The sequence below is a fragment of the Lagopus muta genome, chromosome 1 (assembly GCF_023343835.1).
Source record: "Lagopus muta isolate bLagMut1 chromosome 1, bLagMut1 primary, whole genome shotgun sequence".
NCBI classification, from domain to species: domain Eukaryota; kingdom Metazoa; phylum Chordata; class Aves; order Galliformes; family Phasianidae; genus Lagopus; species Lagopus muta.
In genome coordinates this window covers 22,518,822-22,537,337 of record NC_064433.1, presented here as the reverse complement: position 1 = coordinate 22,537,337, position 18,516 = coordinate 22,518,822, and the positions used below count along the sequence as shown (strand labels likewise).

General features: G+C 38.4%; 1 protein-coding gene across 5 annotated transcripts in view; it reads left to right on the top strand.

The window, feature by feature from the left end:
* The window catches only part of PTPRZ1 (protein tyrosine phosphatase receptor type Z1), a 134,159-nt gene that overhangs the window by 54,673 nt on the left and 60,970 nt on the right, over positions 1–18,516 (top strand). For all 5 annotated transcript variants that reach the window (XM_048959045.1, XM_048959038.1, XM_048959022.1 and 2 more), the window contains exon 3: positions 16,884–17,063. In XM_048959045.1, coding sequence (XP_048815002.1) covers positions 16,884–17,063 — 180 coding nt within the window. The remainder of the gene's footprint in view (positions 1–16,883; positions 17,064–18,516) is intronic.

The window sequence follows — 18,516 nt, the reverse complement described above, 5'->3', positions numbered from 1 at the left end:
TTATGGATGCTGGATCTCCCCCAGCCAGTCTTTTTGCCTTCAGCTGTGTGGCATGTTTCACTAGATACATTAGATGTGTTGGATTAAGCCTGTGCCCTGCCTCAGAGTGCAGAATGCACTGGCCAAAAACTTCCGTGCATTCCCCTTCTCACTTTCCTCTCTTTGTTTGAGGAAGATATCCTTTAAAAAAAGGCAGTGTGATTCTGAAACCTCAGAGGGTAGCAAATGTCATCCCTCAAACCAAGGTGTCTGATTTTCTTGAAAATCACTGACCAGATTTTAAGTTGGCAGCAAGCATCCTTTAAACTCTACGCATGGCAGAAAAACTGCAATATAAAAGCCAAAAGATTTAGCATAAATGCAACCTATGAAATCTTGGAATGGCTCAAATATTTCTTAAATTTATTTATAAATCTACTCTTATTTTTCATCCTGTGTTTCAGTAAAGTTTGTTTTTACATTCCCCAACTCATGTGGTGGGCAGTGCAAAGAGTTATTAGTAAAATATTAATACTGTCATCTCACAGGACATATTGTTTATACAATCACAGATGCAGATTATATCTCAGATCAGTGGAGCAGTTTTTAAAATATCTCTTTTTGGAGCTGCAGTTGGAGTATAATTACAGTTGTCCACAGTAGTTATATCATGCAGCAAATTAGGAAATATATGTCAGGACCCGTTATGCTAATGGAGGTCTTGCAAGATTCTTAACAATGTAAGTAGATGCCAGACTTGGAAACCGATGGCCCTCTTTGAAACAATACCCCCAGAAGAGATGAGAGAACAAAAATACCATTGACTTGTGCATGGCTGTCAAGTTAATACTTCACAGGAATCCACAGCACTAATCGCATTACTTGAGAGCAACTTCTTCATTTCTTTAGCTCCCTCATGAGGTATCCCTTAAGCACTCATTAGACCAGCACAGCTGAAAATTGGTAAATTTGTTTTCAGTGTCAGCTACCATTTTGGTCTTGGCCAGATACAAAAGAGATGACGCTACGCTGTTGAGGTCACTTTGTTTCCTGCAATTTTTGTAAATAAATACTTTGTTTGCAAAACCCGTTAAAATAAAGTAAGATCATATATATTTATGTTTGTACCATCAAACACCTAGTTTGTAAAGGGGTGAGAACTGTAAAACTGTGTTGGGCAGGGAATGGAAATTTTGTGCCCTAACTGGCCATTTAAGTAGCACATCTGGAGAAATGTAGCTGCCAAATTCTTAGCAATCATCAGCAGAAGCAGCATCAACAAGGGAACCATTGTGGTATGTGTAGTGGCAGTATTTATTTTATGTAACAAAGAGTTTGTCCCACTACCAAATTAAATTACATATCAAATTAAAGGCAAGATCATGCTTTACAATCTTTCAGTGGGTTCTACTTATTATGGAACAGGGACACATCATACCCGCTCTGAAGGGGTGAGTTTATGCAGATACACAGCTGCAGTCAAATCAAATGACACAGAAATGCAGAATGTGCAAGGGCAGGGAGTAAAGCTCCCTTAGTTCCTCCTTCAGTCACAGAAACTCTGCGCCTGCAAGCTGAGGATTATCTGAATAGTGATCAAATGTTCTGAGGAAATGTGTTTTAATTAAATTCTGCTCAGCTAAGAAGGAAGACAAGGAGACAATTGTCAACAAAATCCCTCCTTGATGGGAGACTGAATGCTAGTCCCTTACAGTGTCCCTCAGTATTTCACTTTGGCAGGAAGGCAGTAGTAGTACAAGTTAGCAGTGCAGGATCTGGCAAAGGCAGTGCTCTTCAGGATCTGCTTACTGACATTGCCAATGCAGTAATGAAATATAGTTTTCCAACCTGTGGAGTACTGTACACATTTCATACCCAGTTTTTGTGGATACTATAAATGAGACTGGGAGGTGGAGAAGGATGCACCTGCAGAGAACACATAATGTAAAGTTCTAAATTCTGGTATAGCTTATGCAGCTCTGGTCAAGAGATTTCATCTCTGATTTGGCCTCACAAGTTCATGTTGTTTTTTCTTCACAAATTCAAGCACAAGGGAAAAGGTAATGTTGCTATTGCTTTTTGCATATTTGTTCCTATTGCAGTAAAGTCTTCATCATCTTCATTACAGTACATTGGAGTATTACTGTTCCTCTACATCAGTGATTTAGATGATGGGCCAGAATGTATATCCTCAGGAATTTTACTGATGATTTAAAATGAGGAGGAGTGCTGAGAGACTTCTGCAGAATGTAGAAGTGGATTGACAAGAATCTCATGCGGTTCAAAAAGAAGTGCAGCGTCCTGCACTTGGGGAAAAACAATCACAGGCACCAGGACATGCTGGGAACTGACCAGCTGGAAGACAGCTTGGCAGAAAAGGACCTGGTTGGCCTGGTGGTTACCAAGTTGAACATCAATCTGCAGTAGTCTAAAAAAGGTGCTAAGAAAGCTAAGGATATTCTTGAGAGGTTGAGAGATTGCATGAGAGTAGGTTGCATGACCTACAAAAAGAGGTCAAAAGAGGTGATATTTTCACTCTACTAGGAAGGGATGGAGTGCTGGATCCAGTTCTGGGCTCCTCAGTACAGGAGTCATGAACGTACTGGAAAGAGCCCATGTTGGGGGCCACCAAGGTGATCTGGAGCATCTCTTATGAGGAGAGGCTGAGAGTTGGGACTGTTAACCCTCAAGATGGCATGGGGCATCTTATCAGTGTCCATAAATACCTGAAGGGAGATTGAAAAGAGGAAAGAGTCAGGCTTATTCCAGTGACATCCAATGCCAAAACAGGAAGCTGTGGACACCAGAGTGGTAAACAAGAGGCTCTGTCTGAACAACAGGAAGCAGTTCCTTACTGAGCACTGGCCCAAGGTGCTCTGAAAGGCTGTGGAGTCTCCTTCCTTGGAGATCTTCAAAAGCCACCTGGACATGGTCCTGGGTAACATGCTGCGTGTGCTTGTGCAGCGGGTTTGGACCAGATAGCGTCCAGATGTCCATTCCTACATCAGCCATTCTGTGGTACTGCAATTACAGAATGGCCAGGGTTGGAAGGGACCTCAAGGATCATGAATCTCCAACCCCCCTGCCACAGGCAGGGCCACCAACCTCCCCATTTAATGCTAGACCAGGCTGCCCAGGGCCCCATCCAACCTGGCCTTGAACACCTCCAGGGACAGGGCATCCACAACCTCTCTGGGCAGCCTGTTCCAGCACCTCACCACGCTCTCTGTAGAGAATTTCCCCCTGACATCCAAAGCATCTGAGCAAGAGTCTCAGAAGAAGAGACAAAATATCATTACTAAACCAGAGAAAAGAGGGAAAAACAAAAGCAAGGCAAGCTGAGAGATGACAAGGGTGGAGGGGAGTCTCAGTACAAGCCTTTATGTCTAATATCCACAGAATAAAAACTTCAAGGACACCCATCAGTCAAGGAATTGTTTATCAGAACAATTAAGTGACAGGATATTAGAAAAAATAAAGAGATAATATAGAAAGAAACATAATTTTCAGCAGATCTCTTGTGACTCATAGTCACAATCTGGCAGCATTTTCTGTGAAGTTGAAAACATCTTTACTTTGAAGGAACAATTCCATGGAAACTCCACTAGCTGAAGTTTCTAGATTTGATGTTTCCCCATAGGGAAGTACACTGCACTGGAAACATCAGGTTCTTGGTATTATTCATAGATAAAACAGATTCCAATGAAGGGAAAGTTGTTGTTGCCTATAGCCAAGAGAAATTATTAAGAAAGAGTTCACAGCTGCATATGCAAAAAGCTGTCTCTGCATTTTCTCAGAAACTTTCACTTACGTTGTGCTTTTGCCTTGCTTTCCCATTCCTGAGCTCCCATTTTTTCTAACCTAATATATTATTCCTTATCACAGAACTGATGGAGAATCATATAATTCACCTACAGAATTTTTTGATCAGCCCCTTCATTTAGAAATCTCTGTGTAAATGTCATGTGAGTCACTCATGAGTGAGACTAATCCTCTCATATTTTGAAAATTATACTGGGGAATATAGATTCTGAGCTTCACCAGCAGAGCAAGCTTTATTATGCCTGTGCTTATCTGTGAAGATATGCTGTAGCTGGAAACTCAGGCCATGTATCTCTTCTTTAACCATCATAATATTTCGCCCAACTTTCCATCCCAATTGTAATTAAGGCCTACTACCTTAGTTGTGGGCAGTTGTAACTAGCTAGGAAGAAATCATAACCAGATCCTCAGAGACTGGGAACAGCAGGAGACCATAGTACATAAACTGTGATGCAGAGTGCAGATGGAGAGCACGAAGGATATTCTTCTAGGAAACAAAACAAAAAAAAATGTTTTAAAACAATAAGTGGCTGATCTAGATACTGTATAATCTAGGTGAGGTTTTTTTGTCTGTTTTTCCTAATTATTATCTTTTACATAAAATCTGAGATTCTTGTCTGGTAGAACAGAAATTAGGAATCATCTTTTGATAAGGAATTAGACCAATAGCCATGTAACTATGTCAGAAATCTCATAATATATGCAGTGATGGTGCTAAGTGCTGTATAGCAAACGCTGGTCATTGTGCTAGCATAGCAAACACAAAACTACTAGAAATGTATTATATGTAATTATTTTAACAATTACATTTTGTATTTGCTTTAATAGTAGTGGACTTTGTTTTGAGACAGAAATATGGTCTTCCTATGAATAGTTCAGTAACATATAAGCTGTTTTATAGCCACCCATACATTCTGTGACCTGAATAGTTAGCTACCAACACGGACATGGTTGTGGGACTGGAGCCTAATTCAGACGGGAATCAAAAGACAGGAGAAATACTTTAGAATAATTATAATTAGGCTATGATTTAAGGCTTCTGTGACTCTGTGGAAGAGATGCGTGGAATAATCTGATCTTAAATGTGAAATGTGGTAGATATCATGCAGTGAATTGACTGCGTTGACTCCACAAATGCACAATTTCTAACATGTCCCATTTGTGAAAGTGTTGTTCAGAGGAAGGAGGACATCTGATTTTTTCTAAAACCTGCTGTCAGGATCTGGCTGTTGGGTTGTTGTATTAGAATTGAAAATCCGTGTTTCTGAATGGAGGCAGGTGTGATTTCAGGGCTTTGCTTCCATCTCAGTGCTGTTGATTGCACAGTCAGAGGGTCATGCCAACTGGGTAGGTGCCTTGGGAGACTGTGGCAAGAGATGAGTTGTTTGTGAATCCAGAATGGCCTTTGATGATGGTTACTCAATCTGTCAGTACCTCAGGGCACAGGCAGTGGTAGAGATCAGGTATAGGGGACTTTTGATGAAAATCTGGGAACCTATGAACTCTATGTGAAATGGTCTCTGAAGCCTGATTATCTACATTTCAGTTAGATGCACAGTAAGTCTGTACCATGGAGGTTTTGTCCCAACAGCTCACAGATCTGCTTTGATAGCTGATAATTTAGCGCAAGAAACCTGTGTGCCATTATTTTAGTTATGGCTGGCCAGTTGCTGACAGTCTGAGCAGAAAAGATACATGTCAGAAAATTTTTTCTCTTAGTCAGTAATTAAAAGTGTATTGTTTAAGATAATGAGATAGCATTCACATTCAATATATTTTTCTTGAGCATAAAATTGATACTTTCCATCAAGAGGGAAAAGGAAAAAAAAGAGGAAGCAGTAGATAAAATTTCAGAGTGAAACTGAATATTCATCTGCTCATATAGAGGCCTTCCAGAAATCTAGAACTGCCAAGATTCTCAAGTACTTGGGATCACTTGGTACTAAAAGCACTTGTGTCCATCCAGTCCTCCGTTGGGACTGGATGATTACCTTCACACAAACTATAACGTGTTAACTCTGCAGCAGAAAGTTGTTTCTCCTCTGTGCTGGGAGAGGTCTGATAGGTGATGTTAATGTGTTGGGAATACCATGTGTTTCTCTTGCTCCTACCATAGTAGCTTCCCACTTAAAAGAGATAAATAAACCAAGAAGCATGCCTTTGATTTGGCCAGTCATGGTACAGTATTCAAGATCTCTTTCTCCTTTAAAGATTAACTTAATGGAAAGTAGTGAAGACTATGCTGGCAGGTGATAAAAAGGACCCTACATTTGATCTTTGTGTAGCAATGTGAAGAAAAGAAGTAACAAGCTCTTCTGATCCTCTTCTATTTTATTATGTGCAGAAATGAAAGGAAAACAGTTCTTTCCTCGTGGAGAAAAGAAAAATGATGGCACAAATCTTCATGAAAGTTGATTATTCTGTGTATTATTAGCCACAGAAAGAAAAAAAAAAATGAAGTGCTAAGCCATTAAAGAGCTTAGTGAATTTAAAGGAATGTTGATATGAAAACTGAAATCTTCATTGTGAACTTTTGGCTCTGAGGCAGTAGGTTAAGCTTCAGTTTCTATCTGTTCCACAATACAAGCTGTGCAGTGAATTAACTCTTCTTTTCAGAAGTTTTATCTCCACAAGACTCACAGAGGTACAAGAACTTAAGCGTGTGCCTCTGTAACAGTTAGTGCTGCTTCCTTCCCTATTACAAATGTAGTTTCCAGGGTAGGATAGAATGGAAAACCTGTGAGAATAAACGCTATTAATGGCCAGTGAGTTTCCCGTCTGAAATGAGTTACACTTTCTGCTAAATAGCTTTTACCATTTCACTATTGAGAGTAACTACTCGCTATTGAAAGTAGCTCTTAAAGTTCTTAATACTGAAAGATTTTTAAAGCCTGGTTAGATCTCTTTTTTTATGTCTGCAGAAGAAGAAATATATTTGCATATCACATTTGTGAAAGAAGTTCTTGGAAGAAATACCTACTGTGTAATTTACATAATGATGCTATCCCATCAGGGCTGGAAAGAACCTCACTCACTGGAGGAGTTATTAAGGACTGTTTCTGAGGATGTGGTAACTCTCAAGAAGAATAATCGTGTGCTAGTGTCATTTAAATTTAGCATGGTAGGTTACCAGAGAAAGAATCATCCATCCACTGACTTTGCTATTGTAGATCTGAAAGAATCTGCTGTAGCATCTGTGGGAAAAAATGGAAACATAATGATAGCAATGAAATTACACTAATTCCAAACCAATACCGTTAGTGCAGGAAGGTTTGTGGAATGTTAGGAGTGGGCTGGTTTTTATCTTCTTGCCACTTGCACGTATTTTGTACTTTAAAAAATATTCAGGTTGACTCCCCAGACAAAATAATTGTTTCTGAAAACACACACGAAAGCCAAACTCAGGGCATCTTTACCAACACAGGCATTTCATGCTGCCTTGCTGTGTGACTCATTGCATTTAAGCAGTCTGTTTCTGTCTCAGTGGCTATGGGAAGAAAGCATTAACATTGCTTAAAATGGACACACACAGAATGGTGTGTCTGCGTGCATGAGACTCCTATCCTCCAGCATGCAGATTTAAATTTTGTGTGTATTTCCGTGTCCTTCTCAAAATAATGCACTGCTATTATTTACAAATATGTGACTTTTTTTTTTTTTTAATCATCCTGGTTGCCTAGCTACAGCAGCAGCTTGTTGCAGTACGTTCCAGAGTACATAGTGGCTGCTTTAAAAAGTTAGTGTTCATTTTCTTTTAGGGATTTTCTTTTATCTGGGGGGGCGGGGAAAAGAGAAAAGGGAATTAAAGCTTTTGCTATTGCATTCACAGTCCATGCTTATCAATTAGAATGGGCTTTCTAAAGTCAAAAATATTATGTGATAAAAACTGTGAAGGTGAGCACACATACAGCTATATCTCCATCTATAAAACAAATTCCTGCCCACTACCTCCTTTCACCCTTAACATTAAGCAAGTGTGATACATATCGAAATTCCCATAGAAGTGTAATACCAAATTACGCTATGCTGCTAAAAGGTGCTAGAAAGAAATCTGACTTTACTGTGCCATTATGTTCTTCTGGAGATTGGTAGGAGCTTCATTTTATAAAAAAATAAAGCTCTATAAATGAGAACCTGGAGAGCAAAAAAAGGTGATGCTCTTTTCAACATTAATGTAGTTTATGCACTGGCACCTGCTGGGACTGACTGAGCAGTGATGTAATCCAGTATTCTTTTACCTTATATTTGTCTTGCTTTGGTTTATTTCTGTCTAGTCCTTGCTTTTCAAGATCTTTACATTATTCTTTTAAGCTGAGATAAATGCCTTTTTGCTATTCAAGGATAAATGCCAACCTTTTTCACAGCAGCTTGTGGATGTCTTGCATCCAAGGTTGCACAAGTCTTATTTAGCAGTGATCTTCATATGTATGCACAGTGGATCTGATCCAAAGGCCAGAGAACCCACCCATAATTTTTTTAATATACTTAAAGGAGCAGACTTTGGATTAGAGCTTATTAAACCTATTATTCTTGTAGATTGGCTGGTAATAACAGGAGTTATTTTCCTTAGTGATAGCAACAAAGTAATATACATTTGGTTATAGCAAAAAATGGGATGAGGGAGAGAAAAGAAGTGAAGAAGAAAAGCAAAAGGCAGTGGAGGGGGGAAGGAGGGAGATCATGCCACAAGAGAGAAAACAGTTTTGATATTCTCAGTGAAATCCAACACTGTTAGATCTGTTGATGTGTTGAAAAGCTGAGAAGGAAATGATACCATTTTAAATTTCCTTGCTATAATTTGGTTCTGCCACCCAAGATCATTTCTAAAATGCAGCAGAGACTACCTTGGTATAATGAGCAAGGAAATGCAAAGACTGTCATAGTGCCACTCATTAGATTTAGATGGTGATCCACACTCTGGTATAAATGAGGGTTTTTGCTTCTGAAGATGGGTTTTGTTGTAGTCACCTCCTGGGACTTCATCAACTATCACTTATCAGACAGATGCTGAATGCTAAACTTGAAGTAGATTATTACTTCCTCTTTCTTTGCTCTTGTTGATGGTCATTTAAGATGCATTTTTATGGTCTGTTTAAAGTTGGCTCAAGCTTTGACTCAAAATAATTTTGTCATTCTCAATCGTTGCATTTCAAATAGATTAGTACTTGAACGATATAGGCAGAGGGAGACACTACCATAGGCTCCATGTATGCTCCTGTTATGCTCCTGATATAAAGGCAATACAGTACATGTCCTCTGTGCAGTAGATGTAAGTTTGAGGGCAGGCCTCCATTCCACTTCCAGGAAGAACAGCTGAACTGTGGTGAGGCTGTATGGTGTTGGAAAGCTGTTGCTGTTATCTTAAAAATCATGGAAGTGGTAGAGGGTGAAGTGTGTGACTGTCTGTTTCACACATCCTTCCTCGCCAACACTGCGCAACTGCTTAGGAATGGGTGAGGAGTTCTTTCTTTGGGAGGGACCAAACAGATCTTTGATATTGCCATGACACACAATTGTCAGCTAATTCTACTACACCCAATATGAAAAGAAATGTGGCTGTAGGGATCTGAAATTTAGTCACAGGCTGTTATCCTCAGTGCCGGCCAAAAGTGCTGCCTATTTCTTACCTTAAAAGTGAGCCAGCTCCATGCATTCCAGTTCTGTTTTCAGCTATGGTTATTTGTGATCTTGGAATTTTCTCTGTCACTCAGCAGTCCTGTATAAAATTTCGTGACCTTAAGTATCTTAAGGCAATCATTGCTACTATCTGAATTCCTTGGAGAAGTTTCCAATTAGGGTTCCACATATTCCGAAAAATGAAATAAAAGTAAGAGAAAGAATGTATTTATTTTTTATTGGATATTTTCTCATTTGACACTGTAACAAATTTCCTTCCTTAATACTTACTTGAAAATATAGCTTGGATCTTAACACTACATTAATTATCAAGATTACTTGGCAAGTTTTCATTGTCTATTGCTACATCATTCTCTAACAGCATTTCTATGCAAATTCAGAAGCAATGGGATGAGAATAATAGAAAAGAGATATCTTAAAATGTTGATTGAATTTCTCCCATAATCTTATTCCGAGTGTAAACAACCATACCATTGAGTACACTGCAAATCAGTGATAATCTATATTTCTCTGGCAAAGAAGTATTTGACTATATAGTTTCTGTCTAGCTTGCAATGGCCAGATACATCAAGGACTGAAAGAAGAGGAACAGCAAACAGTTGCTATATTGAAAGTGAGCTGTCCATTGGTCTTCATCCTCCTACACATTTTGCTCAGTAATTCACTTAGGCTATGAATCATTATCAGATTGACTCCCAGGAAGACAAATCACCAGGCAGCCACTGCATTTATAATACTGATTACAGTTGTCTATTGTATCTCAAGAACTGTGGTTTATTCTATCTGATTCTTTTTTTTTTTTTTTTTCCATGAGGATGAAAGGGGAAAAATACAATTTTTTTCTTCTCTCAGTTGTTTTTGGCTATGTTTTGAGCTGTCCTGGTGACAAGAGATGTGGATGAAGCATAATGTTTATGCTCAAATAAAACATAAGATGAAAGAAATATGATGATTGGAGAATAAAAAAGCATTGCATTAAATTTTCCTGACTCGTCTGCTAATTTAGATATTAATAACAGACATACTTCACATGGGAAACAGAGAAAATGGAAATGACAGGTCAGTGCTGGGCCATTCTTTAGGATATTCTCCTCAAGAAAAGTCCATGTTTTTCTATGTTTGTACAGCTCAGATATCTTCTTGTGTGCATATGCACACAATGCACAATCTTTTAGAATACAGTGAAGATATGCTGATACTTAGAAAAGTGACAGTGCAGTAAAGAAATGTTAAAATAGATGTTCTGGCTTGCTCGAATGAATCTAGTTGCAAAACAAATACAATTTTTTGTTTCATCTGTTTCCTTCATTTGAAATGTCAAATCCTAAAGTAGTGCAATATCTGTAGGGAAATGTGTTGCATTCATTTATCTGCAACTGCATGTATACAAAAAAAAATTATGGGATAAATATATTTGACTTTTGCTCATTTGAGCAAGTTACATTTTTATTGTTGAATTTTGATCATGTAAATATTGTTGAAGTTTGTAGAGTGACCACGCAGTTACTCTATGGGCTGTTTTTAACATAGCCATCATTTGTTAGCATTTGACCTAGACACTGGCAAGCAGTCCTGTCTTGGAAAGCCCACAAGCAATTAAACTCTAAGACAGGCATAAAAATTGGCTAAGCCCAAAATTGGAAGCCAAAACTTCTTCTCTGCATTGACATGTAACTTCACTCCTTAGAGTCTAGACTTTTTCAATCTGAAGAATTTATGGGGAGTTTATGAAACTGTGGAGGTAACTGGGGCTTTTTGGCGGTGAAAGAAAATCCCTGCAATGAAGATCAAGACAAAATAGAAGCACTGTTTTCTACTTGCTGGCGTGTAAGACTAAGACATTTCATTTATTTGTGGACAAAAATCTGCCTTCAGAATGCAGTTTCATGTAATATGAGGTATACTAATATCCACAAGGTTAATATCAGTGGCACTTATCTCTGTTGGCCAGTGGTGCAGCTCTTCACTCACTTATCCAGAATCTGCACTGAAGTCACTTTTCTATCTTTAGAGACTAGAAGCTGTATTGTGCAACCGTTGGTGCAAAGCTAAGTGTATTAATCATTCGTGGATTCCCATCTCCTCTACTGATCCAGTTTGGTTGCTCTAACTAAACAGCGAAGCAGAAACAAAGAGCAGAAGGAATACCTCTACCTTTAGTCTTCAGAGCTTCAACTAAATTTAAACCTAGTCCTAACATAAGTACCCACATATTTAATGGCCTTGCTTCATATTTCTCGTATCTTACAATAAAAAAATTGCTTTATAAAATCAAAATAGAAACACAAAAAACAATCAAACACCAAAAGCACTTTGGAGTCACTTAAAGTTTCAGAGTGATATGTCAGTGACATCTTTGGTAAAACAGATCTATTCTGTCTATGCAGAACATATATTCTTCACTTTCCATAATTGTCCAATATATATTTTAAAAAGTAATGGAAGTAATGATATCATCCAAGAGCGAAGGATGAAAAATAGAGAGGAGCAAATTAAGCAGCGGTAAAAATCTCTCACTCTTTTCTACTTCCTTTCATCTGTAACATAACCACAAAGGTTCACAACAGTTTAAGTCTTGAAATAATAAATCAAATAAAAGCAGTGAAAAACTTTAATCACACCTATGATTTTTTTCTGGTCTACCTGTTATTTTACTCAGGCTGCACTGCCAGTTCCAAAGTCAGTGTTTATACCCTGCAACTGGTAAAAGTTTAGTCTTGAACTACACCTGCTGTCTTAAGTTGTATCCATATTTCTAACAGTACTAGGTTTAAGTTCTCTCTCTATGAAGATATATTTTCCATTGATTTAAGAAGACCATTCTGCATAAATTGTATATTGCATACAGGGAGCACTGATACCCCGTAGTAAACAGCAGTACTCATCATGAAGACTTACAGCCCAACAGATAGGCACATAGTAGCATCTCAACATGCTGAGAAACCGCTCTCCTGGCAAGCTGCTGGGAGGATCACAGCCTACTCAGTTTCACAACTTGCTCTTTCTGCTTGCATAGGCTGCTAACTTGTGAAGAACTGTTTGACAGATGCTTTTCTTTCAACTATTGTTACAAAAGACAGAAGTGCAGTAACACTCTGTGGGACAGATCTTCCAAAGGCTGCAGGAGGTAGAAGAGCAGCACGAAATGATAAGTGTGTGCTTGTTGTAAGGGTGGGCTCATGAGGCTAAGGATGAGGAGCAGTGCTGAGTATAACATTTTATTGAAACAGAGTAGGCAAATTTTCTTTGGCCATTCTGCCTTGGGCAAGAATAGTGAAGGTTATGGTATACACAGTCTTCCATTAACTTGTCATCTGCTCAGGCTCATTTTCATTCATAGTGAATTGTCAGTTACTTCTTCAGAGCTGACAGCTTTGACAAACATCACTTCCTCTGTGCATTCTTCACATTACATCATGCACATTTTTATTCTCCTCAGGTTTCCTTCCGAGCAAAGAACAGTTTGGGGAAAATCATTTCCAAAGCTGAGTTTCAACAATATTTTCAAGATGGCTGGCACTGCTTTGATTTGTGGTTTCTGTGATAACACCTACAGTAAAACAATCTGCTCTTGTTTAAAAACATTTGGTTCTTATGATTTTACTTTGGCTTCCTGCAAGTCATGTAAACCACAGCAGTTTCACCACCTGCTTCCTGCATTGGATGCATTTACATCAGCATTTTGGATTAGATTGGGACTGGACTTCTGGAGGAAATCTTATGGCTACTCCCTACTTTCCCAGCTTTGCTTCCCAAGGCAGAGTTGTCTCAGAATGCATGACGTGGATTCATCCCAACTGCTACTAAACAGGAGAAGCACTGAAACAATATACCAAATACATTTCATCTGCCAGTGGGCATTTACCATGGAACCAGAGATAGGCTGAATTAAAAGCCTTCTGAAAAACGTATGGTGTGGACATCTGGTCTTCAGCCCCAACTGTTTCGCTCTATAAATCCATTTGTATTGGTCTGCAGAACATGATATATGCATAGACACGTATTCTGCTATTCAAACATAATCTGAATCATCACAAGTGAACTCCCATTCTTTCTGAAATTCCCCATGTTCCTTCTCCAATATGGAGCCTGTTATTGATTTCCTTTACATTTAATTCCATAGCTTTTGATCAATGCTGCAGTATCTCAGCAACTACTGAGTAAGTGTAGTTTTGCACATGACTGACAAAATGTACACGTCTCATTCCTTGGTACAGGTTCTTTTTTTCCTATGAAATATCTTCCATATTGCCTGCATTTCTCAGTACTGAGGTCACCTGTATTTCTGCAACTATAAGCAATTTAAAAAAACAAAAAAAAAACCAACACCTGCTGGACCAAAAAGAAGAAAAAGGATTAAAAGTCATCAAATACCTATCCAGATTTTCCAGCAGGAGCATTGATTTTGGGCATTCAGTTCATTTGTCTTAGCTGGAAGACTATTGTCCTCTGCAGCCAAAAATACTTTTCATTTATCCTTGGATGATTTCAGCTAGCAGTCATACAACAAGGACAGACTTGCTTAATTTTTTTGTCAACCAGAGAGCGGCAGAAAAAGTATTTGCATTTTTTCTATACATAAGATAGATAAATCAGTTCCTTACCGTGTGCACAGGCAAGTGTGTGGTGTCCTACGATTACACGAAAATCACCATTCTAAAATTAATGGAGGATTCATAAAAATTCAGAGATGTTCTAAGATTTCAGTAAGGGATAAACAATGAAAGGAGAATCTCTGTATCACAATCACTTGACTTAATTGTTTCCACACATTAAAAGCCTGAACATTATCAAACCTTTGTAGCAAGCTCACATCACAGTTTTGAGGCCTAGCTGAGAGATAGGAAATAATGTTCTTCACCTTGTCAGGCCTTCAGCTTCCCTCATTTCTTCCTCTCAATATTTATAACAAGCCTCACATCTAGAATGAATGAAGAAGCTTCTTAGCTTGAATCACAACATTACCATAGTGCCTACAGCTGGCATCCTACCATCCTAACTCCAGGTGCCCTGGCTCAGGACGTGGTGGTGGGTTACAGTGTTGACACAGCACTATCTTCTGGGATGTAGATTACTAATGTTATAATTAGCTTCATGCTAGGGATTTGTTATATTATTTGCTCATGCTCGGATAACAGCTACCAAGAGAAAGAATTTATGTTCTACATCGCAAAGCAGGAATTTGAAACATGAAACTAGGAAACTTGGAAGGAAATGATAGTTTCTGTAAATTTGATGTATTTGTTTGAGTTGAACTTGATAGAGGATAATAAGGAATTTAAAGGGAAGATGCAAGTCAAAAATATTTACATTCATCAGAAGAAATTGGGAAGAATGTACCCAGGTGGTGGGAGGAGGGTGGATTTTCTATCAATCCTGGTGTTAATGGAGGAAGGAGCAGAATAAGGAAAAAGCATACTGAGTAGAGAGTCGTGATAACATCCTGAAGAAGAGATTGCATGTGAGCCAGGAGAGCAGGTATGATAGTGGAAGGAAAGGAGCTCTTTACACATTGCCCTGAAACAGCAACAGCCTCTGGAAGCCTTGGGGATGAAGGACCAAAGACAGAGATGAGAGTGGAGAGTTCAGCCTAATTCTGAGGGACAGCAGTGGGTGGCCAGCCAGGCCCGACCTAGCAGCTTGGAAAGCCACAGAGTTGGCTGAGGGTAGATCTAGAAACAGGTGCCTGTCTGCAAGGATGCATAGGCAAAGCTAAGAACTGTTATTTCTCCCTGTCTAACCCTATTTGCTGCTTTAAAAGTTCATTATTTCAATTTATATTGAAGTAAAATTGGCTTTTTTGGTTTTAAAGGCCTTCAATATTTGTTAAAAATTTCTCTTATAGATTACCTGAGCATATTCATCAAGTTTAAGTTGACTTGGACTCAGAATTTTTCAAGGGAAGCTTTAAAGATAAGAAGTGAAATAATACTCTGTTCACATAAAAATCACATTAGAAATCAAGTTATTGCAGTGCTTGTCCAGGTTATAAACTATAGCTCACAGCTAATGCCCAGGAGAAACATTACTTGAGGATGAGCCAGAAGCCCACCAGTGTGCCCTTCCCAAAGGAAGGGCTGCTCACTTAAACAGGATTCTAATCCCCACCTGCAGGAAATTCAGTTTCAGTACACTGTGACTGAAACTTTTTTATTTGCTTGGCCACTGTGCCTAGCAGTTTCTTCTGTTCCTGACTGAAAGAAGTAAATAGCACGCCATCTGACCTGCAGTACTTCTGATGTGGCAAGGTGATATTGGTAACTGGCCTGACTTGATCCTTGCTGAATTATTTAGCTCAGGTATGTTTCTAGGTAGCTCACTATCCAGATGAGCATCTTATATTACTGCCTATTGTCATGGTTACAGGTCTGCCTGCATCTCCTCTCCCCTCACTGAGTTTTCTGAGTGCAGTATGAGGGCTGTCCTTGCCTGGGGTGCAATACAGCCAATCTTCCACTGACAGACATGATATAAAAAAGCAGCCTGTAAATGAGCCATGGTTCATTTCAGCATCTATGATAGAATTTGAATGTGTGCAATGGATTCATTAATATTCACTTGTGACTAATAGGAAGCAAAAGCTAACTGAAGCAGCTATATTTTCTTATATCTCCACAGTCAAAACTTGGTTTTAATTAGTTTATTAGTTTATTTAGTTTAATTTAAATGCCATCAAAATCCCCTGTCAATAGAAAATATTTGTATGTGTGCAAATGCATACACCACCAAAATGCTGTGTAATTTATATTACTGTAATATATAATCCAAAGATTCTCAGGGCAGCTGCTAACTTCTCACACTGGTCTGCAGAGTACTTGCTCAATTCTTACGGTATTCAAGTATGTTGTGCCTGTGTCTGTGTAATCCAGTGCCCTGGAGAAAGTGCCCTGCTGTGGCACAGGACCTCCTGACAGTTATCAGAGCATCACAAACTTTCTCCTTTTGCTGAGTAAAATCTTATCTGTCTGTGTAAGGATTACTTTAAAGATCATACTTTTATTTATTAAAAATCTTCTGGGCTGATTGAGTTCATCAGGCAGAAGGAATGTTGATGACATTTGGGTGATGAAAGAGTTGTTTAGAAATTAGGGTTTTGCAGTAACTTCAAATTATTTTTGAATGACAGTTTCTTTCATCTAAAAGCTTATTTCTCTCTCGTTTCATTTATTATTTCTGTATGTTGTGCTTGAGGCATTTTTGTTGTGTTCTGCTTTCCCTGGAGATTCATAATCATTTCTGTATGATATCTAAAATCATCAAAAGTGACCTAATTCTTTAAGGTAGAATTCAACAGTACTTGTGCAGAGTTTTGCAGCAGATGAGACCAAAGAAGAGAAGGTATTCTGACTGCAGATTGCAGACTGTGTTTCGAATTACTCACATTGAAAAATGTACGGATATCAGTTTAGGTTTAAATGTATTTACTGCAGTGTTTTGATTTCTAGGAACTCTGAACCAAACGGACTGGGGAAAAAAATATTCAGCTTGCAATGGTGCCAAACAATCTCCTATTAATATAGATGAAGACCTTACCCAAGTGAATGTGAATCTAAAGAAACTTAAATTCCATGGGTGGGAAAAGGAAACTGGAGAAGATACTTTCATTCGCAACAATGGCAAAACAGGTAAAATATCATGTTTCATGTTTGGAGTTTAGAGTACTTAATAGTGATAGAGGACAACAAGCCATGGATTTTTAATTACACTTTTTTCATTTTCCTTTTCCATAGCCTTTGTGTTCTGAATTTATCATTTTAATAACAATAATAGAAAAAAAAACCCACACAATTGATGACTATAGCCAAGCATAATAGAAAGCCACTAAAGCACAAATGAAAATAATGTTCCAGATAGAGCCAAGGAAATCACAGCATTACTATCATATCATCGTGAGCACTTCACTAAGCTGAACAGTAATTTACTGTTTTCCATAAAGTAATGATAGCTATTTCTTAGTGTCTAGAATTTTAAATGAATATATAGAAATCTTTTTTTTTTTTTTAAATACAAATAAATTACTTACTCATCTGGAAGCACTTCAAGGACCAGTTGTAGTTTCAAAAATCTAATGGTGGTGGGATTCATCCACACATCAACACCTGTAATGTAGACACATGTATGAATTATTCACTTCAACTCCCTTCTTCAAATTAAAAAAAGAAAAAAAGAAAAAAAAAAGAAAAAAAGAAAAAGAAAAAAAGAGAAACAAGTGCTTTTGTAGTCTGATTTGTTTTTTCTATCTTAAAAATGTATTTTAGGAAGAGATGATTCACAGCTCAGGGACATGATTTAGTGAAGGGTTGTTAGAGTCAGTGTAATGTGGTTAGGTTGCGGTTGGACTTAATGATCATTAAGATTTTTTCCAACCTGAGCAATTCTATGATTCTGTGATTCTGTGGCTACAGAAAAGAAGCTTATGGTGGCAAATATATTACCAGACAAATATTTTTCAACCACTTTGCTATAAATCTAGGATACCAGCATCTAAACGCAGCTTCGTGGAAGCTCTATAACTTGTTTCAGGTGCTGATATGAAGGAAGGCATCTTCTAACAACTATATCTTTGTCTCACAGCAGTGCCCAGAAAATTCCTGGATCAGTCACATTTTATTTTATTTTATTTTATTTTATTTTATTTTATTTTATTTTATTTTATTTTATTTTATTTTATTTTTCATAGAAGCAGAGAATGAGTTGAGTTGGAATGGACCTTAAAGACCTTCAAAGTTCCAACCCCCTGCCATGGGCAGGTTTACCACCCACCAGTTCAGGCTGGCCAGGGCCCCATCCAACCTGGCCTTCCAGGGATGGGGAGCTACCCAGCTTCTCTGGGTATCTGTGTCATTGCTTTACCAACCTCAGAGTCTAGATACCACGTACAGTGCAACTCATCAATCTCTTGCTCAGATTCCTGGATCCTACGTGGACTGGTGACTTCCTCTCATAACCTCGCCACTTGCTTGAAAAGTGCATTCAGTTGGGCATACCTGCATCCACTATGCTCACCTTCACACTCAGGCCCTGCAGTTCCTGCAGCTGATGGTCTGGGCTGATCTTTTGTACCTTGGGAGGCCGGTT